At 44.5% G+C, this 27,727-nt stretch overlaps 1 protein-coding gene across 2 annotated transcripts; it reads right to left on the bottom strand.

Annotated features, from left to right (window-relative positions):
- On the bottom strand, positions 1-27,727 carry CNMD (chondromodulin). Of its 2 annotated transcripts, none has more exons than XM_057533116.1 (7): positions 27,595-27,727; positions 27,035-27,175; positions 21,878-22,018; positions 14,202-14,315; positions 8,939-9,092; positions 4,659-4,828; positions 1-536 (listed from the first exon to the last, which is right to left on the bottom strand). In XM_057533116.1, the coding sequence occupies exons 1-7, from the start codon at positions 27,664-27,666 to the stop codon at positions 321-323; spliced, it is 1,008 nt and encodes a 335-aa protein (XP_057389099.1). In that variant the 5' UTR covers positions 27,667-27,727; the 3' UTR covers positions 1-320. The 2 variants fall into 2 exon arrangements, with proteins under 2 accessions (XP_057389099.1, XP_057389100.1); XM_057533117.1 differs by having other exon boundaries at positions 1-533.

The following is a 27,727-nucleotide window of genomic DNA, read 5'->3' as shown; positions in this document are numbered from 1 at the left end:
TTGTAAATAATTTTTCATGATTATTTCAAAATAGCTTGGTAAGGAAGTCTTAAAAGCAGGCCTTACTGGCAAAGAAAAGCAAAAAATAGCAAGTAATAAAAGAATTATGATGATATTTTAGACTTAAACTACCCCTTCAGTACATTTGCAATTCTGGATAAAGTTCTGTAAAGCAGTTCAAAAATATTCTGTTAAGTGTCTCGAATAACATTGCTCAGATGGAATATAAAATACTTTGTGGTCCCTTCAGCATCAAGATGCCTCAAACTTTGGTTGTTTCTGGAGTTAATTCTTTACAGCACCTGGTATATGAAGTGATTTCACACCATGCCCAAGATGCGGGCCACCCACCAGCTACATGGCATGACAACTCTACAGGCTGAACGGCAACCCTGGTAATTATAAGGCCATGGATAATAGCCCCCCAGTGGTTCACAGATCTTCTGGCAGTGGGTGTAGCTCCGCCTGCATTCTATACAGCAGATTCCTTCATGATCCAATCTAGGGTCGAATGTCATGCCTTCTCCTTCCTGCTGCTGTGAAATAAAAGAGAATTATTTGTGTTTCCTTCATAATGAGAAGTTTATAGCATCCACGTTATTTTAAAATAAGGTCCTGAATGTCTCACTGCTACCAGAAATCAGCATTATTTTCTGTAAGGAGTTTTCAATCTTTAAACCTTATAATTCAGAAATCCTTCTAACATCAAGGAACTTCTGTCCTACCTAATCTGTCACTGGCAGGAAGGTTTAGTTTTTTTTTGTTTTTTTAATGTTATGGTGAAGTTTCTCCATGCCTTAAGTGAGCCATGGTTACCACTCACTAGTGACTCAATTTGTTTTAAATAGGAAAACAGGGAGCGTGATTCAAAAGTAGCATTTCTGCCACTGCTGAGGCACCCTGGTGCCTTCTTGTAGTAATGGCTTCCAGGGCTCTGGGGAGCACATTTTGAAACTCATTGATCCAGGCTAACACCAGATTGCTCTTCCACTTGCACTGGCTGAGAACACTGCCAAGTCATTTAGCTTCTGCCTTCATGTCAGCATAAGGGTCTGTAACACTCAGAAAAAGGCACCATACGGTGTGTAAAGATTCAGGACCTTAAACTTTATCTTCTAGTTTCTATGTGCCATCACTATAGTTACAGAAATACAAACTCGTATCGAAGTAAAAGTCACCTACAGGACCCTATTTTCACTGCTGGAGAGATCACGGAACTGGAAGAAACGTGCCCCTGCCAAGTTATGTAATACCTGGTTTTCCTTTTCATGGATTTCTAGGGGTAAAGAGTCCATATCCTCTTTACTATGGCATTGAATTACACTGGCAAAAAGCCCTTATCATTCACGTAACTTCTTTGTTCAATTTAAGCCTCTTTCCTGGAAGAACAACTTGGGGAGATGCAGCACCAACATGGGTTAGGCTTGAGCTCAGTGAACTTAAGCAACCTTTCTGATATACTTTTTAAAAAGTCTTTATTCAACTTTTTTTGCTGTGTGTGTGTGTGAGGGGGTGCTTTCTATTATGAGAAATTTCCAACGTATTGGAAAGTGGAGAAAATTGTGCACCGAACATCTAGATTTGACAATTGCCAACCTTTTGTCAAATTTGATTTTTTTTAAGTATTTTAAATTCTGAAGTAAATTTAAAGAGACTTGAGGGCATTGTGACATTTCACCCATAAATACATTAGAATGTCTCTCCAAAATAAGATAGTGTTTTCCTGCACCACACTGCCATTATCACACCTCACAAAACTAACAATTCATTAACACCATCTGACACAGCCTATGTTCAGATTTTGTCGTCAAAGTATTTGTCTTACTCTCTTAACACCATTTAAAAAAAAATTCTTTAGACTCTCCCCTTTAGAATGTTCCCTTTAGACATTTTTTCCCCCTTATCTCTTGAAATAGGTTCGTCTGGGACAGCAAGATTTAAAACTGCTTCATTAATTAATTGTCGCTGACTCTTCCAGGGCAGGAGTAGTCAAAAAGCCTGTTGGTTGAGGCATTTCCTCACCTGAGGGTTCAACAAAAGTTTGTTAGGATTAAAAAGTTGGCAGAAATCTCAGGTTCTTGCCCTGAGATATTTCCTTAAAGGGATATGTGAAGGACTGAGATCACGGGGAAGGTGTTCCTGCTTAAAGTTCAACACGTAAGAAAGGAAACTGTTATCAGTGGAAGTTTTTCAAGAATATGGATCACTTAAGCCTGAAAGCAGGGCAAAGTCACATCCTGCCCTTCTGTGGAGGGGCTGATGCCCTCATCCCTAGAACCAGATGCAGCTAGGCCAGCTACCTGGAGCATGAACTATATTAAGTTTTCTGTTTGCCTATTCAGTTTTTTTTTTTTTTTTTTTGTCTGCGTTGGGTCTTCGTTGCTACGCGCGGGCTTTCTCTAGTTGGGGCGGGCGGGGGCCCCTTTTCCTTGTGGTGCGCGGGCTTCTCATTGCAGTGGCTTCTCTTGTTGCGGAGCATGGGCTCTAGGCGCATGGGCCTCAGTAGTTGCAGCACGCGAGCTCAGTAGTTGTGGCTTGAGGGCTCTAGAGCGCAGGCTCAGTAGCTGTGGCGCACGGGCTTAATTGCTGCACGGCATGTGGGATCTTCCTGGACCAGGGAAGGATTACTTGTGTCCCCTGCATTGGCAGCGGGATTCTTAACCACTGCACCACCAGGGAAGTCCCAGATTTTATTTCTTTATTATTATTTGAGCTTTAGGGAATGAAGTACTGTGCTGTCCTGAATTTTCTGGAAAGCCTTGGGTTACTTAAAAAAAATACTTTTTTGCTGTAAATCTTTCGAAAATATATTAGTCTGAAATGGTAAACTAGAAAATATATTTGCAACACATGAAACGAGGAAAGAAAATGTACAAATGGCTTCTCTGTGTATGAAAAGATGCTCAATCTTACACATAATTAAAGACTGGCAAGATAAAGACAACCAGGAGATACAGTTTTACACCCAAGACTTTTTAAAAGTTTGATAATAAATTAGGCCTTTCATTACCATTTGAAGACATGTAGCTGCTGTAATTCCCCGGAAGACAATTTAGTGTCCTCCATTAAAATATAAAATTCTTTGACCCAGCAGACCCATGTGTCAGTATTTGTGCTAAAGATATACTCCTACAGTGTACAAGAGGTATAGACTAATAGCTAACATGGAGTAAGGTAGTGCTTACTATGCGCCCAGCACTGTGCTAAGAGCTTCACCTGCATTACCTCATTTACTCCTTCCCATACCCTATGAAGCATGTACAAGGTGTATCTTATTAACAGTATTTGAGAGGGACTTCTCTGGTGGCGCATTGGTTAAGAATCCGCCTGCCAATGCAGGGGACACGGGTTACAGCCCTGGTCCGGGAAGATCCCACATGCTGTGGAGCAACTAAGCCCGTGCGCCACAACTACTGAGCCCGCATGCCACAGCTACTGAAGCCCACACGCCTAGAGCCCATGCTCCACTACAAGAGAAGCCACCGCAGTGAGAAGCCCGTGCACCACAACAAAGAGTAGCCCCCACTCGCCACAACTAGAGGAAGACTCCATGCAGCAATGAAGACCCAACGCAGCCAAATAAATAAAATAAAAAGTTAAAAAAAAAATGGTATTCGAGGAAAATAATTTACATGCCCACCAAAGCAGAACTAGTTCAATTTCTGTACATTTATCCACACAATGGAATATAATGGTGCCATTAAAATGAATGCGGTGGATCCACATAGGAGATACAAAAAATTTCCAAAATACTGTATTGTAACTGAAAAGACAGCCAAGTGGAAGTTGTGTATGCTCTTCTGTGTTAAAAATGTGTGTGTCTGTGTGTGTGTGTACACTTATACAAAGGAACTGGGCAAATAGCCATTGTTAACAGGTTGCTCAGGGGAGGGTGTCTGTGGTAGAAGGGAAACTCACTTTTCCTTGTATACATTTTTATACTGTTTTAAAAAAAATACATGCATGTATTATTTTTTCAATTAAAACACTAGTTACACCTAAGTACCTATTTTTCTACTTTCACTCCCTGCAAAGTATAGTAATGGTAAAACTACATTTCATTGAAGATTTGAGAAGTTTTTAGCGTGTTGGTGTCATCCTTACAAACACCAGTTCTCGAGGTTTCTGTCTAAAGTGTTTGATCCCCGTATGTGAGTCTGTCTCCCAAATGGACTGAGTGCCCTCAAGGGCAGAAGTTACTCCTGTCTGTGTGCACAGGGCCTGGAAAAGAGCAGGTCCTCAACCAATGTCTGTTGAATGGATGAATAAAGTGGATGTAAAGGGGGATAGAGAATACTTTCATCCTGTGTGTTGCCTGCAGGGCACACTCTTGGAAATATTTTTAAATAATCAAATTCCTGATATGAATTTGTCTTTATAAATTTGCCTGTGACTCAAAAAAGGAGAGCACAGAAAACAACTTTGAACAAGGAGTACAACCAATCAGGATTTTACACTACAGAAGCAATGCTGAAGTGTTGTTACCCTCATTTATAAACCCTGCAACAAACAAATTAAGATGTATTTTTTTAAATAATTGAGTAGAAGTCTCAGTTGAATACTAGATGCTTATTTGAAATCTCTGGCAGAAATATCACCGCTTCAGTGCTGGGTTTAGTGCAGTCATCTGAACCCGTCATACAAACGCCAGTACACACGTGGTAAGGGTTGTCCGGATTGAGGGGCTCTGAATCCTCTTGAACACTGGGTCTGGTTTCATTATTTGGTCTTCCAGGCCCTGGGTTGCCCCGTGGACCACTGCGTAATCTTCTTGTGGTCATCGTTGTAACAATTTTTCTTACCAATTCTCTTCTTTCTCTCTGGATTTCTGCCAAAAAAAAAAAAAAACAACAACTTGCTGTAAGTTAATTCCTTTATTTGAATAATTAAGGAAATTCTGTGTTTATCAGGGTGAAAAACATAAGAAAAGGATATTAAAACACATACGACCAGATCCTATCTAAATTTGTATTAATGATTTTCACAAGAATAAAGCATGTTTCACAGTCTTGGGTTAGTAGTTAAACATCAGACAATCAGAATTTGGTTTATACTACTAACTGAGGCAGGTGTTGTAAGATAACTGACAAAATCCATTCTCAGTTCCCTTTTTCTTTGCCTGCCTCTACTTAGGGGCTGAGAAAGTAAAATAGCACTTATTTCCCTAGCCTCCCTTGCAATTAGGAATGGCCAGATGACACATAAGCAGAATATGCTAGTGCAGTTTCTGGGAAAGCTTTTGCTTTCTTGGTAAAAGGGGACAGATACAGCTTCCTCCATCTCGTCTGCCTTCCTTGAATGTAGATGTGACATCTGGGTTATGTGACCAGAAGTGATAGGCACAAGGATGACAAGTCAGCATGCCTCACTTAGCAGATGGTAAGCTAGAAAGAGAGTTGACGATACTGCCAAAAACCTACCTCCAGACTTCTGGCTGTATGAAAAAAGTCAACCCGTATTTGTTGAAACCACTGTTGGTCTGCTATTCTGTTACTTGCAGCCCTACACATTCCTCATGAATTTACTATATATGTATAAAGCTTTACAGTTTTCAGGGGATTTACTATTATCTTGGTTGATTCTTTTAAAAATCATTTGGGATAGAATAAGCAGATACTTTTATACAAAAGGGCAACAAGGCTCGGAAAGACCAAGTGACTTGGCCGAGATCACAGAAGGGGTGGCAGAGAAGAGGGTCGAACGTGAACTTCTCTGGCTTCCAGCCCACTGCCCTCATTCTCCACGATGCCTCATGGGTCCTGCAGCAGGACTGATGGCTGCCGAGTAACAAGAATGGAGAGAGGACCACACAGGGTGGCTTTGGCATCTCTCTGAGTCTCAGTTTCTTCTTCATTAAAATGGGGATAATAATAGTATCTAATTCAGAGGATAGTAATAGAGTTCATGAGAATTTGTTTCTAAGGGTTTTAGCATAGTGTTTGTCATATAGTAAGCCCTCAAACGTTAGGTGATGATGATGATATGATGCTACGTTATCTGTGAGGGCATGCATGTGCGTCCAGCCGTGGATAGCTTCCACGGATATAGCTTCTTGGTTTCTGAGGCAGGGCTGGAGAGGCATCAGGGAAACCTGGATTCAAACCTCAACTTCACTCCTTTTTTTTTTTTTAGCAACTCCACTTGTTTTAACTAACAATGACCTCAGGAGAGTGATTCAATCTCTGAACCTTAGTTTATTCATCTATAAAATGGGAATATTACTAGTTAGCTGGACAGTTGTTGGCAAAGATTAAACGAGGACAAGATGTAAAGCTCTAGCACAGTACGGTGCCTGGTACACAGCCCGAGATCAGCAGACCTCAGCTCCCACCCCACTCCCCGCTTTCCTCTGACCTTGTACAGCGTCATTCCCAGGGTCTCTGATGATACAGCTACATGACACGACCTGCCAGCGTAAAGATCCAAGGGCAGGGGTTGCTGGACCCTGGAGCTGGGAGGCTTTTATTAGAATTAGGTGGCAGGAAGCCAGGCATCCTCAGGGAGTGTTTCATTTTGTTGACTTTATCGTAAAATATGACTGCATTTATGAGACTGGAAAAAAAATTGCCTCACTTTTAATGTCTATGATATTCCATCCTATGACTACACCAACACTTATTTAATCCTTTTCAAATCTGGGGGCATTTAGGTGGTTTCTACTTTTCTGGTGTTGTATGTAATGTGTGTAATTCTTGGATGGATGGTGTGATGACTGAATACTTAAGATGTGTAATTAATACTTAATGATACATAATTGAATACTTAAGATGTGCTCATGGGATTTCCCTGGCAGTCCAAGTAGTTAAGACCCTGTGCTCCCAATGCAGGGGGCACAGGTTTGATCCCTGGTTGGGGAACTAAGATCCCGCATGCTGCACGGTGTGGCAAAAAAAAAAAAAAAGATTTGGTCATGCTGTTAGCTGTGAGGGACCAAGTCACATCTTGGATGTAGGAAACAAGCTCCTTCCCAGAGGGTGAAGGTTCTCATTTTATCAGTCATCCCAGCACTGCCAAGAGCACTATCTTCCCAACCCCACCCCCAGACCTCTTGCCCTGCTCTTTTTCCATAGCACCTTGGATCATACCATACGATTTTCTTATTTTAGTTTAGTGTTTATGTACTGTCTCCCTTTAGCTACAACGTAAAGCTCCTGGGGGGCATGGATTCTTGTCTCTTCTGTTCATCAGCGCATTCCAGGTGCCTAGAACAAGTAAATGGCATATAATAAACGTGTCAATAAATGTTTGTTGAATGAATGAATGAATACATGAATGAACTTTCTGGGTAAGAAGCATGTCCTCAAACAGAAAGTGATCAGAGAGAGGTCCACATGTAGCAGAGTCGGAGACTTTTGTCCTTGACTGGAAAAGGTGACAAGGTATTGGAGAAGGAGTTCCTGGGTGGTGGAAGGCAAGAAGGCCCATTCCACGTGGAGGCAAGTGGGGAACTGAGAGCCAGAACTTGTAAATGGCCAGAGAATTGAGTTGCGACCACCCGCTGGGGCAAGACCTAGGATGGCAAAAGCCATGGTCCATTTGCCAGCCCCTAGGGTTGTGGCAGACACCGCTCAGAGGATTCCTTCTCACTGAGCCTGCGTGTAGCCTTGGAATTCTCAACCCACTCTTCCAGTCAGCCACTGCCAGCAGCTTATAAATTGCATCCTATTTGCTTTGCCTGGGCTAAAAAGTAACCGTCTTATCCAAGCTTTGGAACTGAATAAGACTTGTGAACTGTAGGAATAAGTTAGCCATGGCAGAATCAGAAGCCTGGAGTGTGTGTGTGTGTGTGTGTGTGTGTGTGTGTGTGTGTGTGTGTTTTAAATTTTTGGCCACATTGTGCGCGGCATGTGGGATCTCAGTTCCCCAACCAGGGATCGAACCCACGCTCCCTGCATTGGAAGCGCAGAGTCTTAAGCACTGGACGGCCAGGGAAGTCCCTGTTTTTTCCAATTGTGGTAAAATATATATAAAACTTACCATTCTAACCATTTTTAAGTGTACAGTTAAGTGGCATTAAATACAGTCACATGGCTCTGCTAACATCATCACCATCTATCTCCTGAACATTTTTCATCTTGCAAAACTGAAACCTGCACCCGTTAAATAGTAACTGCTCGTCCCCCTCTCCTAAGTCTGGTGGTTTTAATTCCTGTGTTTTCTTTATTTCCAAGCTGCTCTCTCTTTGCGTTCAACATAATCTTTCTGAGAACATAGCCTATCTAGGCTGTGCTAGGAGAGGGGCCTTTTCCCTCCGCTTGAGCCAGAGCTACAAAGTAGGACTCTGGGAGGCCAGTGGGGTGACTGGGATGGAAATCAAGAGAGCAGCCCTGGAGACACACAAAATCCAGGGAAAGAGCCTGGCCTGCAGAGCTCGTCAGCTGCCCTTCTCCACCCGGAAACAGCCCACAGGGTGCTCCAACCTAGCTCTGAACCCCAGGGGCCCTTCATTTATTTTCCCCGGACTTGGAAGTGGACCCTCGAGCCTTGAACTTAAGGAATCTCAGCCTATACCCACAGCTGCTTTGGGCTGCCCCATAATTCAAGGTTTGGCCATAATAAGGATTCGGTGGTATAACAGCTTCTTAGACCCCTGATTCTCTGCTTTAGGAATAAAAAAAATGTAAAATTGCAAAGTGCAAACAACAGAGATTAGGGGCAGAGCGGAAGCAGTGGGAGTGTCATAAATAAAATCCGCAGGTAAGGCAGAGGTGTTCTGGGCCCACCTGCTTCCTGTTACCCCGCTGCTCTGGCCCTGCCCTGTGACATTCACGGCTGTCCTTTCCCTCCCCTTTGATCTCTCATGCCAATTACTGTGACACTGCGATGTGCACCCGGATTCATCTTCCTTGTCACATGCTTGGGCCTGTGCAGGGGCTCACAGGAACCTCACCAGGGCAGGGAGAATTCCAAGCAGGGTCAAAAGAATTTAAAATGTTACCTTTTGGATAGGTTGGTTTAAGCCAGAAAATAGGAAGGTTGCCACAGAGTTCTAAGATTTTAGAACTCAAGAAGCTGTTGTCCTTCACGGGCTGGTCTACAGCCACCCAGATGAGAGAATTTTCTTCATATTTAACAGGCATGATCTTGCCTTCCTGTAAGTAAGTGAAAATGAAAGGCACTGAACAAAGAGGACAGTGGAACATGCTGCATATTAAGATTCATGTGTTGGTAAAAGATTATCTCGCCCTATAAAAACTTAATGAGTTTGGGATTAGCAGATGCAAACTAGTATATATAGGATGGATAAACAACAGGGTCCTACTGTATAGCACAGGGAACTATATTCAATATACTGTGATAAACCATAATGGAAAAGAATATGAAAAAGAATATATATCTGTACAACTAATTCACTTTGCTGTACAGCAGAAGTTAACAAAACATTGTAAATCAACTATACTTCAATAAAATTTAAAAGAAAACTTAATGAGAATTCTCTGTGTATATGTGTGCGCATTCGCATTTGCACGCGTGCGTGCACACACACACACACACTCTGAAGTTCTAATCTCTTCTCTCTGTAGCTCTTTTCACAATATTCCACACCCCTCATGCCATCCTGCCTTTGGATAACTCGAATGTGTGAATATGAGCGTCCTGAGTGGAAGTGAAAATTACTTGATGTCAACTTTGAGATTTAGGTTAATCTGATGTTTTTGATCAAAGATGTTTTAAAGGAAAAGCAACTGAACAGACTCTGGAATCTGATAAAGGATAGAGGAGCCCTTCGTGTGAAGTGAAAGTCCTTTGGGGGCTTGTCCTGCCACTTCCAAACCACAATGGAAAAAGCCAGCAAATGGTTCTTTAATGTCTTCAGTTCAAAGTAGTATTTAACATAAACCATTTCTACATTTCCCAGCTATAACAAAACATATTTCAGATGTTCTTTGCATCAAGCACACCACTGAGATTTCAAAGCTAAACGCTGAGTTTTCTTCTACAGCGAGATGCTGAGAATAGTTTGATAACCCAGGAGACAAATTTATATTGCCAGGTTGCTCCTTTCATGTATTTATTAGTTTGCAATAGGTTGGAGAAATTAAAATGTTTTCTTATTTTTTAGCTTAAAGCAGCACTTCATTTATGCTTTCTCCCTCAGGCTTCTGGAGGCATTAAAACAAGTTAAAGTTATTGGAGGTGGTTAACACTCAGGTAATGCAGTTATTTACCTTACATTAAATGGCTCCATCCAGGAGATGAATGTTCTTTGGCTATAGGAGTTTTTAAAAGTTATACAGAACTGGGCTTCCCTGGTGGTGCAGTGGTTAAGAATCCGCCTGCCAATGCAGGGGACACGGGTTCGAGCCCTGGTCTGGGAAGATCCCACATGCCGCGGAGCAGCTAAGCCCGTGCGCCACAACTACTGAGCCTGCACTCTAGAGCCCGCGAGCCACAACTACTGAGCCCACACGCTGCAACTACTGAAGCCCGAGTGCCTAGAGCCCGTGCTCCGCAACAAGAGAAGCCACCTCAATGAGAAGCCCGCGCACCGCCATGAAGAGTAGCCCCCGCTCGCCGCAACTAGAGAGAGCCCGAGCGCAGCAACGAAGACCCAATGTAGCCAAAAATAAAATAAAATAAATTTTTAAAAAAATAAATAAAAGTTATACAAAACTGATGAAAAATGTATGAGAGCTAGTGGTGCATAAATCTACCCCATCACAATCTAAAGTGTGTGGGCACAGAATGGGGTGATAGGAAGAATGCAAGTGTGCACAACCTACAAGCTAGGGATGTTAAATAACAAGTGTATGGCACGTACTTTCAGCTGCTGACCCCATCTCCTTCCTCCCTCCCTCCCTTTCTTTGCAACACAATCCTGCTTTTGTTGGTGGCAGCAATGTGCTGGCCCCAGGGGAGACACCTGCTTTCTCAGACTCCCTGGCAGCTAGAGGTGCCCATGTGACCAGCTCTAGACAATGCGATCCATGCTAAAGTGTGTTGCGGGGCTGAGAAGGCGTCTGGCTTTTCCCGAGTTAAGGGAAAACATGGTCGGCACTACTCAGCGTCTTCCTGCCTTCCTTACTTGACTGTGCAGTTGATGTTTAGAGCTGGAAGGAAAGGACGAAAAAATCAGAGATGCTGGCCACGGAGCCAATGTCTGGGGCTGCCTACTTCCACAGTACTTACTATGGAGAAAAGTCTTTATTTGCCTAAGTCACTCTAAGTGTAATGTTCTGCTACTGACAGCCAAGCACATTCCTAATTCCCACAAACACGTTGCCTGAATTTGGTTTTGTCCACCAGAGAATCCACCACACACCCTATAAACAACCAAAACACAAGAAAAAGCATTCACCTCTATGGCCTAAGAAAAGAATCAGAGGCAAAGATTTAAATACAAAACTATTCACCACAGTGAATTATATCTGTATTCAAAAAATTATTTTGAATTATTATTATTATTTGAAAAATGGAAAATTGAAGATACCTGTATTCAAGAACAAAAGACTTTTAAAATTATAATCATATGATGACATACAATACATCCATTATAATCTACATTTTAGAAGACCTAAAGTTAAGTGAAAATAATAAGAATGTACAGCAGTATAACTTCAATTATGAAAAGAATATCACACACATCTGCACATGGAGAAAATCCACCAAAACATTAACATTAGCTATCTGTGGATTATGCGATTGTGGGTGATTTTCTTCTGTATTCTTTTATGTATTTCCCAACTTTCTACAATGACAAAGTATTGTTTTTAAAAATCAGAGAAAGGGACTTCCCTGGTGGCGAAATGGTTAAGAATCTGCCTGCCAATGCAGGGGACACGGATTCGATACCTGGTCCGGGAAGATCCCACATGCTGCGGAGCAACTAAGCCCGTGTGCCACAACTACTGAGCACATGAGCCACAACTACTGAAGCCTGCGCACCTAGAACCCATGCTCTGCAACAAGAGAAGCCACTGCAATGAGAAGCCCACGCACCATAACGAAGAGTAGCCTCTGCTCGCCGCAACTACAGAAAGCCCGCGTGCAGCAATGAAGACCCAACGCAGCCAAAAAAAAAAAAAAAAAATCAGAGAAAAAACCACCTTGTTTTTAAAAAAATCAGAAAATGTACTGCAAACTTATGATAAGATCTCGGTCGGCTATGGCTGAGAAGTTGGTTCTTTATATCCACTCATCGGGGAAATGTCAAGAGTTATTAGTTCACTAAAGGCTTCATAACAGAAACTGAGTGATAGGACCATTAAAAAAAAAAGGTAATGCAATAAGGGATGTTCAAGGTCAGAACACAGGCGGTCTCCGTCTCATTTTTAGACTCTGTACTAGTGGGTCCACACTTGTGTTCTGAAGGGCACAGCTCAAGGGGAACAAACCAGATCATGATCAGAGGAGAATCACGAGAGGGATGAAGGGCTGGAACCTATCTCACAGGATGAATGGTTGGGGAAACTGGGAGTAGAGGATATACTGAGGACATGAGAGCCAACTTTAAAAACTCATGGGTTGGTTTTAGCTCTTGTTTTGAGACACCTGGGGCTGCTCCTAGGAGAGCAAACAATCGGGCAGTTTCCAGGCACTTTTGCTTATTCTTATTTTTCCTTAGCTGCCTTGAGGGAGCTGATGCCTGATGTATCTCCCTCTCGGGGATACTGGAAAAATCAAAGGTGATCATAATAAAATTAAGAATTAAAGCAGCAGCCATCTATTCATTATCTATCGAGTTCAGGGCCATGGGGACAGGGTGCACACTGTAGTTTGTAGGTGACAAATCTGAGGCTCAAAGAGTTGAAGCCACATCCATAGCAAGTGTCAGAGCTGGGATTTGAACCCACATTTTCCAAAGTCCATTTTTTTCCCCACCCTACCCTGCCACAACTCAAATGCAAGCTGAGAACGAATGCGGCTACTTCGTAAGCCCTAAAGCACCAAATAAGTGTAAGGTATTATTGTTAAATGTATCTTTAGAACTCTGTGTGCAATTCTTAACATAAATTTTTATAAAACCAAGCTCAAAGGCAAGCTATTAACAATAAATGGATGAACTATGTTTAAAGCACCTCACAAGCCTGACACATAGGAAAGGAATTCGATATATGTTGAGTAGCCTCCTTGGGCTGAACTTGAACCAGTGGGAAGAAATAGCAGAGGGAGTCACTCAGCTCAGCGTAGGGCAAAACAATTAGAACTACCTCCCATGAAGTCGCCTGACACACAGGGAAGGAGCGCCCTGTCGCTGCTTTCCAGCAGAGGCTGAGCGATCAGCTGTGGTGAATTTTCAGGAGGAAATCCCCCTGCTGAGTGGCGCTGAGGCTGGAGTGAGGCTTGAGGCTCCTGAGGCCCCTTTAATGAAAAGATCCTAACACGTGAAGTCCTTTATTTTTTAAAAAAAATTATCTATTTATTTATTTATTTTTGCCTGCGTTGGGTCTTCATTGCTGCCCATGGGCTTTCTCTAGCTGCGGCCAGCGGGGGCTACTCTTCGTTGCGGTGTGCGGGCTTCTCATTGCGGTGGCTTCTCTTGTTGCAGAGCATGGGCTCTAGGCGCGCGGGCCTCAGCAGTTGCGGCATGTGGGCTCAGTAGTTGTGGCTCGCGGGTTCCAGAGCGCAGGCTCAGCAGCTGTGGCTCACGGACTTCGTTGCTCCGTGGCAGGTGGGATCCTCCCTGACCCGGGCTCGAACCCGTGTCCCCTGCATTGGCAGTCAGATTCCCAACCACTGAGCCACCAGGGAAGCCCATGAAGTCCTTTAAGTTGTCATTTAAAAAAAAAATTTTTTTGCTTGCGCTGGATCTTAGTTGCAGCAGGTGGGCTGCTTAGTTGTGGCATGCAAACTCTTTGTTGCGGCATGCATGATCTAGTTCCCTGCACCAGGGATCAAACCTGTGTCCCCTGCATTGGAAGGCAGATTCTAAACCACTGCACCACCAGGAAAGTCCCCTTTAGGTTGTCTTAATCACTGATCAGATAGTTCCCTAACATCAGGCAAATAAGGGCCATGTCATGACCAATCCCCTTTATGTACTTTAAAATCTGGTTTTCCAAAACCTCCAATTATACTACATCATGTAAGAATGATCACTTGGAACCAATGAGTAGGACCAAAATAACTAAGTTCCTTTGGCAGAGAAGAAAGAGAGCTTATGTTCTGGTCATGAACCTATCCAGGAACTAGAGACAGAAAGGATTGTACCTTCAATGTCTGCCCAAAGCCCTTGCCGTGTGGAGCAGGCTGGTACCCACCAGTTCAGAGGAGATGCTCTGCTTGGTCATGGTGCCCACCTCAGGAACTTGAGCCTTCACCTGCGCTTTGATGTAGCACTTCTCTCCTCCAGCAAAACGGATTCCTGTGATGCCCTAGGAAACAAAAGCTCATCCATCCATCTATCCATCCGTTCATTTATTCAGTGTACTGAGTGTCTACTGCAAGCTAGGCACCGTTCCAGGTCCTGGGTACAGGGATGAACAAAACGGATGGAGTCTCTGCCCCCATGGAGCTTATCTTTTAGTGTTATTTACCAAAAATAAAAAAACAGAGATAAAGTCAGGTGGCGTTAAGTGCTATGGAGAAAAATAAAGCAGAGTGCAGAGATAGGCATGACAGGGGATTGTACTTTATACTGTGTGATGGGGAGGCCCCTGCCAGGGGCTGCCTTCAAGCTGAGACAGAGCTGTTAATTGCTCCATCCATCCCCCCAAGCTCAGATGAAATGCCATCTTTCCTACGCAGCTTTCTCTGACCATCCCAGGCTAAGAGGGCTTCCCTCCCTCTGACTCCCTGAAAGCCCTCCCATCTTCATCCCTCATTTGGCACTTAGTTCTCAGGGCCCTTGCTCCTTGTGAGTGTCACCTCCCTACTCAGGTCTAAGTTTGAGATCAATCTGAATGTTTTCTTTTTTGTTTTTGTTTGTTTGGTGTTCCCACAAAGGTTCTCAAAAGGTGCTGGTCCAATTAATTAATTCCATCAGTTCGGATTTTTCCTAAGTTGCTGAGCCCAGAGTAAATAGTAGCTTTCTATAACACTGGGAACTGAATTTTGCTCCTAGACCTTATCCAAGGACTTGGACGTTTTGTTTTTGTCCCCTGTGAGATATAAACAGTGTCTCCTCCTCTGCCTAGGGAACAGCCTCAAGGGAAACCTCAGCCACAAGGCTCCAGTCTTGGCTGACAGCTGGGCACTGACTCTGCCCGCGGAGCTCATCAGGCATAACGGTATGTTCTGACCCAAGAGTGTTTACTTTCACTCTGCTGGTTAATTTCATGACTAGCGAGTGGCCAAAAGCATTATTAAAGACCTACAAATTTTATGCCATAATAATGTAGATACCAACACAAATCTGAACATCTCAACTGATCAATCTTCTGTTGAATGGAGACAAATGTCAGGAAGATACAGAACTTGTTCTAACGTCAACACCAAGGAGCGGGAAGAAGAAAAGCCTTTATAATCCTAGGGGCCTGGCTCAGGAGTCAGCCCTCTTAAATAAAGAACGAAGTCAAACGTCATTCATGCTTGAGGATATTCACGGACGGTTACACCATATGGAATCTCAGAGCCAGGAGCCCTGCAAAACGGGGTGGGTGACAGGCTGGAGAAGAGAAGGAAATGCTCCTTGTTCCTGAAGCTTCTCGTTATTCGTCTTGCGGCCTGATTGGCCACATACACATGTAACACATGTCACTAATTCCTCCCAGTGTCACCTCTCACCTAGACAGAGGTGGCGGCATGACCCCCCTTTACAGAGGACGGACTCCAGGCTTACTGCAGAGGGTCTCGACTCTGCACCAAAATCACCTGGAGAGAGTTTAAAAACACAGAGGCCTGGGCCTCTCCTCAGAGATTCCCATTTAATTGGCCTGGGGCCATGCCCAGACACTGGCATGCTTAAAAGCTCCCCGTGTGTTTATAATGTACAGCTGGAGCTGAGGACCACCAGTTTAGGGAGAAAGAAACTTGTTCAGGGTAACAAAGTTTTAAAATAACTGAAACAGCCTGCTATGCACTGAATGTCTGTGTCCCCCCCCACATTCCTATGTTGAAACCTAACCCCCCATGTGATGGTACCCAGAAGTGGGCCTTTGGGAAGTGATGAGGTCATGAGGGTGGAGCCCTCATGAATGGGATTAGTGCCCTTTTCCCAGAGAGCTCCTTCCCCCTTCTGCCATGTGAGGACATAGTGAGAAGACAGCTGTCGGTGAGCCAGAAAGCAAGACCCTCACTAGACACGCAAACTGCCGGCACCTTAGGCTTGGACTTTGCAGCCTCCAGAACTATGAGAAACAAATTTCTGTTGTTTAAGAGTCACTCAGTCTATGGCAATTTGTTATAGCAGCCTCAAGGGACTAAGACACAGCCTCTGGACCCAAGTTTCTTCTGTACTAGTGGCTCACAAATTTTCCCTTGTATTCCAATCACCTGGAGGACTTGTTAAATAAAATACCGTGTTGGTCCCCTCCCCGAGAGTTTCTGATTCAGGAGGTCTGGAGTGGGGGCTAAACTGTGTATTTCTAACAAGCACTCAGGTGCTGCTGCTGCTGGTGGCCTAATGAACACACTTGGTGAACCACTGCTCTCCACCATGCTATCTCTGGAAGGTCTGCTGTTCTTATTCTACTTGTAAATCTAGGGCACATGGTTTGAAAAACAGAAGGCAGGGGAGGGGGATTACTGCCCCCCTATGTGATATGTTCTCTTAACTTCAAACCCTCATAGCCTTTGAATCTGAGATGCCAGGGAGGAAACACCATAGAGCTACTACCATATCCCTAGGGAGAGAACTGACACTCTGGAAGGATTCACAGCCCTGAATGTGAGTCTAGTATGTATTGAGTTAGTTCTGACAGTCTACAGGCTGCACAGAAAACCGAAACCCCATAGGGATGGGCCCTGTGGGAAGGAGTTCACACTTATTAACCACTCTGTCTAGCTACAAATCCATATCAAGCAGCCAGACATGTTAAGAGATTAAACAGAGGGAAGGGAAAGGCAAGAAAATATCCTGCTTTTGCAAACAAACAAGACCTTAGAAGCTGGTGATAATGAAGAAGTTTGCTAAAAAGGTAATGAGTGAGGGTCCCAGTGATCTAACATCCTTTTATCGAGTCGGCTAATCTCATGTTAGCTGCACAATTTTTTTCTTTCTATGGGATCTCGTTTATTTCTGTGGCTTAAACCAGAAGTTTCCAAGGAGGGCAAGGGGTCCTTTCCCCAGGGGGGCGATTTAGAAACTTTTGAGGGAGTTTTTTATTGTTACAAAAACTGGGGGCTCTCTGGACTTTTGTTGGGCGGGGTCCAGGGGTGTCGGGTCCCAACCAGCTCGGGGGGGCCCTGAAGAACGAACCACCCAGAGCCCTGGGCGAAACACCTGATTGTAAGCATCTGTGCCTAGAACATAACACTGTTTTACATATAAAAGAGTGATTTTTGGTATAGTCTTAATGTACAACCAATTTCCTAGGAATGGAATTATTGTGCAAATGGAGAGAAAATGGTACCTTCGTTTACTGTTTGAGAAGATTACCTGGTATTTAATTTGTCAACACACACTTAGGTCAATCTGCATTTTAGGCTGTGGCACAGACGGTGACCCAAGCATATGACTTTTATGATGTTTTCAAGTACATCAGGCTCAAGTCCAAATTTTATTGTAAATTACTTTCAATTTATTTTTTCTTTATGTTATAGTTGGGAGACATACTGATTCTTGAAACCAATAACCTACTTACCTACCAGGTAGGTTGTGCTATCCTTTCCCATCTTCCCACTTTTTTTTCCTTTTCCCAGCTTTTTAAATTAAAAATTTCAAATATACACAAAGTCAAAAGAATTGTATAGTGAAAATCTGTATATATCAGTTTATTCTATCTTAATCTCTAACCAGGATTTTTGTTATATAAATGGGTCATTAGGTCTGAGAGGGTTGGCTTAAACCAACATCACTAATGCTATTGAGGGTATAACTTTCTAGAAAGTAACTCATACATTATCAACAAACCTAGCTTCTGTGTTCCACAGGGTATTGACAAAGACTCTCCTGACCTAACTCTAGTCAGGTTCCTCTGAGCCCTCTGTTTACTAGGCCCCAACCTTGGGCTCTGTCTTGGCCCGTTTATTCCAGTTTTAGCAAGAATCCTGCTGAGTCAGCCTTGGTCTGATCAACCTGGATATCTAATCTCCTTGACCTGCCTGTAGCAAAAATCCTGTTAGGTCAGTTTAGCAAAGAATCTCTTAGTAATTTTCCATCCACCAACACCCCACCCTGCTCCTTGGCTATAAATCCCCACTTTTCCTTATTGTATTCGGGGCTGAGCCCACTCTCTCTCTCCTACTACAAAACCCCACTGTAGTAGCCTGCCTTGAATGAAGTCTGCCTCACCTTCTTTAACAAGTGTCCTGAACAACTTTTTCTCTAACAGTGTAGAGCCTGGAGCCCTTTGTTCAGTGCTAATTCCCTCTCAGGGGGCTCTTTTTTTCCATTGGCTCTACTACAGTCTTGGTGGGGTTAGCGGAGAAGGCTGTTCACTTACAATTCAGAAACTTTCCTACTCTGGCCCCATCTGCAACTCCATTTTCTCGTCTTCCCCACCTCCCGGGCTACTTAGAACTTGGGAGCAGACCTGAGCACAGGTATTGCATAGTCTTCCCTGGGCCTGGAAAGCCCTGCCCCTGCTTCTCTGCCGGTCAAAATTCTTCTTCCATTCTTCCAGACCTGATTCAACTGTTGCTGATAATGAGCAGGACCCTGTGGGGCTCCTGGGCACAAAAGCCTTTCTGTGTCCCCTATTTCTTTGGTTACAGGAAATAGGCATCATTCAGCCTCCAGGATCTTCCCTGAGTTCCAATGCGCAGGTTCAAACAGTTGCTAATTAAGGAAGGGAAGGGATGCAGACACCAGGGAGGAACAGTCAAGAAACAATAGTGCAGCCTTGGGGCAGGGTCCTGGTTCCCCATCAAGGGATACACACAACAATATCTTTGAGCTGTTCTGCAGATACTGAAACCCCCTCCAGGTGGGAGAAGTTAACTGTGTGCTGCCCACAAGGCTGTAGACCCCAGACCAGTTGGAACCGGAAGGTTGATGATGCTGACTCCCACTTACCTCACCACCAACCCATCAGAAGAATGTCCACGAGCTGATCACACCCTCTTTGAACCATTACTATAAACTCCTCACTCCCTCCTCCAGGTTGGGACACACAGTTCTGAGGGCATTAGCCCACTGTGGCCCCCTTTGCCTGGCAAAGCAATAAAGCTATTCTTTTCTACTTCACCCAAAACTCTGTCTCCAAAAATTAATTCAGTGCTGGGATTCAGAGACTGGATTCGGCTTCATTGCCACCCCTGTAAAACCTGCTCCATCCCCTAACTGGCAGCGATGGCCTCCTCCTCCTCGATGGCTCCACGTTTCTGTTCATAGCTCCGTGGCAGCGTGTTTCCCAGCCTGACCTGAAGCCACTTCTGTGTGGATGTCCGCCTCCTGGACCCGGACTGTAAGGTCCTTGAGGGAGGGGACAAGTGTCAGTCATCTTTGCATCCTCCATGCTTCGCACCATCCCTTGCACACAGTGGGCTCCAATAACGCTTCCTGAATTTGACTGACAGTTTGTAATACAGGAGAAAGTAATACTGCAGGTACCATAGTGGCTGATTCATGGGTTTTCAAAAGTCTGGGCTTATTTAAACCCATAACAGGTTCTATCCATCAAAAAAATGTTCTACTCACCAGTTCTGACTTAGAGAAATGTGGAAGCTATCAAAGAGAATTGATCAGTTTATAAAATATGTGTGGCCCCATTGGCCTCTGAGAACAAAATACAATCAATACCATTATTAGAACCAAAGGATTATAAAACAGAAATATAGGTTTGGGATTAGATTTTTTTTTAAATAAATTTATTTATTTTTGGCTGCATTGCATCTTCCTTGCTGCTCGTGGGCTTTCTCTAGTTGCGGTGAGCGGGGGCTACTCTTCGTTGCGGTGCGCAGGCTTCTCATTGCAGGGACTTGTTGCAGAGCATGGGCTCCAGGCGTGCGGGCTTCAGTAGTTGTGGCACGTGGGCTCCGTAGTTGTGGCTCTCAGGCTTAGCTGCTCCGTGGCATGTGGGATCTTCTCAGACCAGGGCTCGAACCCGTGTCCCCTGCATTGGCAGGCGGATTCTTAACCACTGCGCCACCAGGGAAGCCCAGGATTAACTATTTTAAAAGGATATTCCTGATACATGCACATCTTGAGAGAGATGGATCTTTTCTTATTTAACTGCATAGCTACCTTTGCATATCTCGATATTACGGCACATTCTAGGTATTCAATTTTGTTCTGGGTTGGATGAATAAAGCATGCGTGGGAGTCACATTTTATAATTTTATATTGGGCAGTGCAAAGAAAAAAATGCCTTTTACCTTGTCCTGGGTCTTGCAGTAAAAGTCTTTAATAGGTCCAGAGAAATTATCCCTGTGCCTTGACCAGAACCATCTGCAAAGCTGTGACTAAGCGAAATGCAGCCACGCACACACGGGGCTGCAGAGCTTGGTCCCGGGGCAGAGCCCACGCTGAACACAGCCAGTCCTTGTCATCATCAAATAATGTGTAACATCAGCCGGACTCTGAGGTTAGCATCTGTTTGTTATTCAAAAGGGCTTGTGAAGTGTGTTTGGGTATCAACAAGGGGAGTTCTTTCATTCGAATGAAAAGCATCTCTAGTTTTTCTCATCAGTCAGTGGAAGACAGGTCGATGAGATGTTTGTAGGCCAATAAACTATCAGAAGAGACATTGTTTTCAAGAGCCTTTTTTCATGAAGTCTCACCGACTCCATCTACAGATTTAACAGGAGAGCACAAACAGTGATGCCTCTTTCTCATCTCAGAACATGAAAGAGAGTAAGATATTTATGGTGGCCATCCAGAGAGGAGGCCTGCAGCGACACTTTGGTTCGCAGATGTCCACTGAAGCATCAATGCATGGCTTAATGTCTCCAACTGCCTGTAAATTGAATTTTTGAAAACAAACATGTGTGCCCTTTTCAAAGGAGACTCGAAGGTTTCATCTGTAATAGGCCATAGTCAGAAAGCAGATGATACACTAGGGGAATTTCTCCATGCTCATTTCCTGGATTAAACAGGAAATCTGAAGAATTGAGAAACATGTATAAATAGATCCCACCTGTTGTTGATGAGATTATTAGGTCATTAATGTTTCCCTCCTCTTGACAAGTGCCACTTTCAGACTTTGCAATGTTCTAGAGGAGCTTGAGCGTTTTATTCACTGTGCTAAGAAAGCTGCTTGGAAAGAAATAGCTCTCGCAAGTCTTTCTGCCAAAACTTTTTTTTTTAAGTTTTTAAAAAAATTAATTAATTTTTGGCTGCGTTGGGTCTTCATTGCTGCGCACGGGCTTTCTCTAGTTGCGGTGAGCAGGGGCTACTTTTTGTTGTGGTGTGCGGGCTTCTCATTGTGGTGGCTTCTCTTGTTGTGGAGCATGGGCTCTAGGTGTGCAGGCTCAGAAGCTGTGGCTCGCGGGCTCTAGAGCGCAGGCTCAGTAGTTGTGGCTCACGGGCCTAGTTGCTCCGCGGCATGTGGGATCTTCCCGGACCAGGACTCGAACCCATGTCCCCTGCATTGGCAGGTGCATTCTTAACCACTGTGCCACCAGGGAAGTCCCTCTTCCAAGACTTTGTATAGTTCTAAGAACTTGTTTTTTTTCAATGCTGAGGTGTTGCTTTTTCATTTTGAAAATGTAAAGGACACAGAGTGGTCCTTTCTCAGAGAGAATATGCTGCACGGCGCAGGTGGGTTAGCGGTACCATGGCTGCCAAAAAGAACAGTTCCCATTTGGATGTGTGTGAGAGGTGCTCCTTCTCCCTGAATGAGAAGTCTCCCAGGCTTGCCTGGTTCAACTCCCTAAATGCACAAAATATACTTACATTCTGGAAATCATTAACTTCAATCGCTTCTTCAGCTCCACTTCCCATTTTAAAGGTCTCCAAGTTGTTCCCAGCATCTATTTCCATTGACCCATCTTGTAATTTCCCATTGATACTCATGGTATAATGGACATTGTAAATCTGGAAGAGAACATCAGAGTTAGTGATGCCTCCCTTATTAGAGCAATTCAGGGCTTATCTTTAGGTCTGCAGTATATAAAGTAGCTTTCCTATTTCTCAGAGATACACTGAATCATCCTTAATGGCAAGGATGATTATCTTCGTTATCTGTGAGGACCTTATTCATAGACCAATCACTTAATACATGATTTCTTAAAAAATATCTTAAAAGTAAAACTTTTGATAGTCTCTGATACTAAATCAAATAGCTCAGTGATTTGCAATCCTGGCTGCATGTAGAAGCATCTTAGTAGAATCTCCAGCTACCATGCTTAGGTTCCCCCCACTGGACTGATCAAATCAGAGCCTGTGGGGATGGGGTGTGAGCATAGATCTTTCTTTTTCTAAAGGTCAGTTCTACTCTGCAGCCAGAGTTAAGACCCGTTGATGGATAAATGGAAATTGAGGAGGCAGAGGGTTCACTGGGCTGTTACCTGAACAAATCTGCAGTGGCACCTCACTTTGAAGGTATTCTTTTTAAGTCCTTCAGTCAAGATTTGGCGTGGAGTGTGGTATACAGTAAGAACTGCAGACAGGACTAGGATACGCCTGAGATAGAGTAGCATTTACAGAGAGCAAGGTCAATGTGCACATCTGTTTCAGCTCAGAATAAGAGGTACTCATTTTAATGACTCTATGGGACAGACATGGCATCATAAGGCATTATGTTATGAGACGTGTGGGGAGAAGGGAGGGAGGCTTGGCATTGTCCAAGAGCACTGGCCCAGGAATCAGAAAAACAGGTGGCCACACCCCTTACCCCTGGGTCTTGGGAGTTGCCTTGAGTGTAAAACAACGAAGTGGGACCTCAGAGGTGATTTTCATTTATGTCCTTAGAGTTCTGGGGCTTCACGGAGGTGGTCCAGAGGTGAGGGGAGCAGAGCAGGTGTGACTGCGAGGCTCCTTTATCCACCCCAAGCCCCAGTCCCACGCAGTTTAACCAAAGCAGCTCTGCTTCTGATCTGTTTTATGTGTTGGATTTCTGAGTAACATCTTGTTTAAAATTCCGCCATTAGAAATTTTTTTTACAGTGTACCACGAAATTAGATGATCCAAAGGGCTCTCTTAGTTTAGACATCTGGTAAGGACAATAGTTTAAAAAGTAATTCACACGCAGCTCCTGCTCAGTATGCTGCTGTTCTAGAACATTCTCTGTGTCATGGGGTAGTAGGTGGGTTCCTTTTCTTCTCTTTTCTTCCTTTTCCTTCAAGGTATATATATGTATATATCTATATGTTATATATGATATATAATATATCTCTTATATGATATATAAGCTATAAAATCTTTTAAGGGGAAGGAATGGGAATTGATGAAAGACACTTGCTACTTAGTGTCAGGTCAGTAGGTCAGAACTGCAAAGAGCTCAGATTCAATTCAAGTCTGATTTTCTCCCTCGTTATGAGGAATGGCTGACCGCAGCATGGACAAACCCTGGGAAAAGTATCTGTTGTTATTGGATCATTACTTGTAGAAAACTCATTATTGCAAGACCCACAGAGTGCGATTTTATTTTATCAGCAGAGACGTAGAAACGGCTTTGTTAGCGTGTACCCTTTTAGGTAACAACCCTCGGTCAATGGAAGAGAAAATGCCGGCGTGCAGTTCAGCCACGTTCTCAATGCCCCTCCTTCCCTCCTTCTGATGAACTTCGATTCCTGCAGGACACTGTCTCCACAGCTCACCTGATCATAAGAACCACTTCTAGGGGTTCTGATTTAGGGGGGCGGGAGCAGAGCCCACCAATCTGTTTTCACTTTCCAACTCAGGCGGTCCTCACCATCAGCCAATTTGGGGAAACCTGTTTTCTTTGGCTGAGCCAGGGCTTTCTGCAGGTAAAGCTCAGAAAGCGGGCTCTGTTCTGCCCCTGCGCTCTCTGAGCAGCCCCTGTTCACTTGAACTAATTTTGGCTGTCAAAGGGCACATGGCAGACAACGCGCATGTGAGTTTCTGCTGGCATGAGTGTCCTTCCTTCACTCATGAGACAAGAGGCTCTTTTTTTTTTTTTTTTTTAAGCATTGCACATAAGCTTTTTACTACTCAAGCAATCCTAAATTTAAGTAAGTGTTTCCAAATTCTTAGCGGGTCTTAAGGAGACAAGATCGTAACACTAGAACTGTGGCTTGTTATCCTAATTTCACTTTCCTCTACCACCCTTCGCCAAATCCCCGCCAGCAAAAGCTCCCTAACGAGGCATCCTTTGTAATACAGCTGCAGCCCGGCTTTCATAAGCAGTACACTGTCTGCATGGGGGCAGCAATGGAGGTTTGTGCCCTCCTGAAGTGCCTTGGGTTGGGGGGCGGTAAAAAGTCGGAAGTTATTTCCAAAGTACTGGGCCCTGAGCTCAGAAAGTGGCTCTGTTGGTGGAGCAGTAATCACATTATCTGCTCTAAACTGATGGAGCTGTTAGCACCTAAGGCTATTTCTATCCAAGCACAAAGAAGGTTTATTATGTGCCAATATTCTGCTCAATATGGTGCCTTTACAGCCAAGGAGATTTGCTAATGAGTTTCTAATAAAGCCTGGGTTCATAAGATAATTACATCATGTTTGGGACAATGTCTTGAAAAATCAGGCTGAGAATAAAGGCCCCAAGCAATGATCTCATCCCCTCATCCCACGGGGTAGGGTTGTCAGTTATCTCATATTGGTGGGAGTTTCCCATATTTCAATGCCTTGTTCCATTTACAATAATGTGGATGAAGCACGGCCTCAATATTTGAGCCCAGTCGCTTGTCCCCTGATTATTAGCACTCCAATGCTTCAGAGTTCTCTAGCTGATTTCCAGTAAACCTGTCCTAAGGGGATTTACCCATATGAAAGGCAAAGGAGGTAAATTACTGCTGGTTCTCCTCTATAAACCAATATAGAGGAGCAGAGGCGTGGATAATCCGCGAAGAGTGGGTAGTCCATTTGGTTGGGGATGCCTTTCAGTTTGACAGAGACTTGATTATGTTTTGTTTGGGCCATTTACGTTTGTATTCAGGGAAAGCAGACCAGTGCCTGTGCTATGCATAAATGGTGCCAAATTTACTCTATTTAGTATTTTGTGATTTGTTTTTCAGACTTAAGTAATATGGATCAGCATGGAATAGTTTGGGAGTTAAAAAACAAAAAACAAAAAAAAACCTACCACGATTTTCTTCATTTTCCTGCCTCTATAAGAGACAGGGATAACTTTGATTGTTGGCAATAAAATGTGATTCACTATTCCTCTGTAGTTTTAGAATTTAATACTGCTCTCTTGAACCAACCATCCATCTTGCAGTAAAGTACAAGTTATGATAAAAGCAGGCCCTGCTCATTCAGGGTGATCTTTCAATCTCTCTTTCTAGAAGCTTGTCAGTTAGCTGTGTTTGCCTTGAATAATTAAATGCCAAATGGTGTTCATTTTAATACATATCAGGACCAAAATCTTTACCCCCCCCCAAAAAAAAGCAAAGCTATTTTTGTACCCAAAGGACCTATACCATTGAAGTTTTGTCATCTAAAAGGTAACATTTACATTCGAAGATGGTACAATTTCCCAAGGATGACAATCTAAACCCTGCTATTAATGGAGTTGGAGATACTGACATCGTTCTCATGTTCAGATATGCTGCTTTCAAATGTGAGCATCTGGCCCAGCTTCTATATTTAAAATATACAAATAGATTAAGGCACTTTTCAAATATACACAAAATACTGTGCAATTCTGATCTTACAAATCGATGCTTGTAAATTTGATATAGTCTCTAAAACAGACTCAGTGCTAAATGGCATGCTTATCTACGTTAGGCATTTGAGTTAAAAATACAAATTATGCAGTGACTGCAGAAGATGTGATGTGTAAAATGGTTGAATTGCTTTCAGCACCATTTTCTCTAAGTACTGGAATTCGTTCATGCTTTGAATTTCATGGTGGGAGAGAAACGGGAAACAGCAGTCACAGGTCCTCTGAGGGTAGTGATTAAGAAACAGCCCTTTGTGTGCACCCTGGAGATGGAATTCTTTTCCATTAGTTGAAATACTTATACCAAGCCTGGCAATGGTCATCAAGATAAAATGCCTCCCTTTACATAGGTGAACAAAATTCAGAGTATTTAACAAAAACACGGGTATTTTGTTTAGTTGGGTCAGAAACACTTTTTATATTCCTTGAGAGCCAACTGAGCTTTAAAATAAATAGTTGCATACAAAGAAAGTAGGACAGCAGTTAGTAAAACATTTACCATTAAATCACATGTGACCAGGCCAGAAGTGATTTTTAAAGACATTTGCCATCTTTAAGGAAGCTAGATCTTTTTTTTTTCCCCCCCTTACTGCATGAGAGAAGGGGGCATTAAAAGATGGGGAGAGAGAGAGGGAGAGAGAGAGAGAGAGAGAGAGAGAGAGAGAGAGAGAGAGAGAAGACAGAAGGGAGAGGGAGGAAGGGAGGGAGGGAGGGAGAGAGAGAGAGCTACTGAGAGGTCAAATTCGTCCCCTTATTGGGTCTGAATATTCCTCCACTGTCTTTGTCCCAGGTTCTTAAATTCACAGCCTTTCTCAGCTGGGAGAGGGCTTAGTTCCATTTCTTTCCTAAGGATGAGTAAAGCGAGGCCGGAGGAGATGTGCTTTACCCATGGTCACTCAACTGCTTAGTGGAGACGCCAGGCTGGGATGGGCCAAAAAGAGCTTTCTTGGAACCGTCCACTGTATTTCCCCGCTACTCTAACATCTTCCTGTAAAGCCCTGACTGGCTTTTCCGCAAAGTTGCCCGTGAGTGGGAAGCCGCATCGTGGATTTGGATGGAAGAAGGGAGAAGGTACCCGGGAGGCCCGAGGCCCCGAGGGGAAAGCATCAGCTGGAGCGAGGGGGCCGCTCTGGCGCCCCCTAGGAGGGGACACGCGAGTGACAGAGAGGACCCCGCCATCCCGCGCGCCCCCAGGCCCCGCGCCCCTCCCGGCCTCGCGCACCCTGACTCGTGCCCGCAAGCCGCCAGCCGCCCTCCGGACTTACGTGATTGTCGCTCCCCTTCCAGAAGTAGAAGGCCCCGATGGCCCCGAAGAGCAGCAGCGCCGCCCCCGAAATGAGGACCACGGCTCCGACCTGGAGCAACCGCGCGGGGCTGGTGGGCTTCACGGTCACCGTGGCGTACGCCTGCGGGCCGGCGGGAGAGGGACTGTCATGTCCGCGCGCAGCGACCCGGCGCGTCGGGGGTGGCGGACAGCTCGCCCCGGGCTCCTCCGGGCGCCCCCTTTCGCCGCGCTTGCGTCCGCGGGTCCCTGGTCCTCGGGAGTGGATATGCGCTGAACAAACTTCGCGGTGCAGGGCCATCGCCCCGCGGGTCTGTCTCCGCCTGCCACCCGACGCCCCCTCTTTCCTCCCTATCCACCCTCCCCTTCACACCAGACTGGGGATGCCAGGCCCCTTGCACACGCACACGCGTGGGGCGCCACCCCAAGCCCACATTTGGGCGCCCACATTTGTTCCCACCTCCCAAATTCGGTGACACAAATCGCTGACCCGGGACAGGGGATACGGGCCCCGCGTGTCTGGGACTCCCAGGCGGTACTCACCGGGGGGCTACAAAACTCAACCTCGTCGGGTCCCACCAGGGCGATGGGCACTTTGTCCGAGTTCTCCGTCATGGCTGCGGCCACAGGAGCGGGACACTGGGAGGCTCCGCGCGCGCCCTGGGCTCTGTCCTGC

The sequence above is a fragment of the Balaenoptera acutorostrata genome, chromosome 18 (genome assembly GCF_949987535.1).
Source record: "Balaenoptera acutorostrata chromosome 18, mBalAcu1.1, whole genome shotgun sequence".
NCBI lineage: Eukaryota > Metazoa > Chordata > Mammalia > Artiodactyla > Balaenopteridae > Balaenoptera > Balaenoptera acutorostrata.
This window is presented reverse-complemented; position numbering and strand designations above follow the sequence as displayed.

Bases quoted from the DNA above. Each gene is read 5' to 3' on its own strand.
- CNMD (XM_057533116.1), bottom strand. From the start codon at position 27,666: ATGACGGAGAACTCGGACAAAGTGCCCATCGCCCTGGTGGGACCCGAC. The intron at 22,019-27,034 runs GTAAGTCCGGAG...GTTCTCTTCCAG, and splicing joins GGAAGGGGAGCGACAATCAC to ATTTACAATGTCCATTATAC. The intron at 537-4,658 runs GTGTGTACTGGC...TTTATTTCACAG, and splicing joins ATCCGGACAACCCTTACCAC to CAGCAGGAAGGAGAAGGCAT.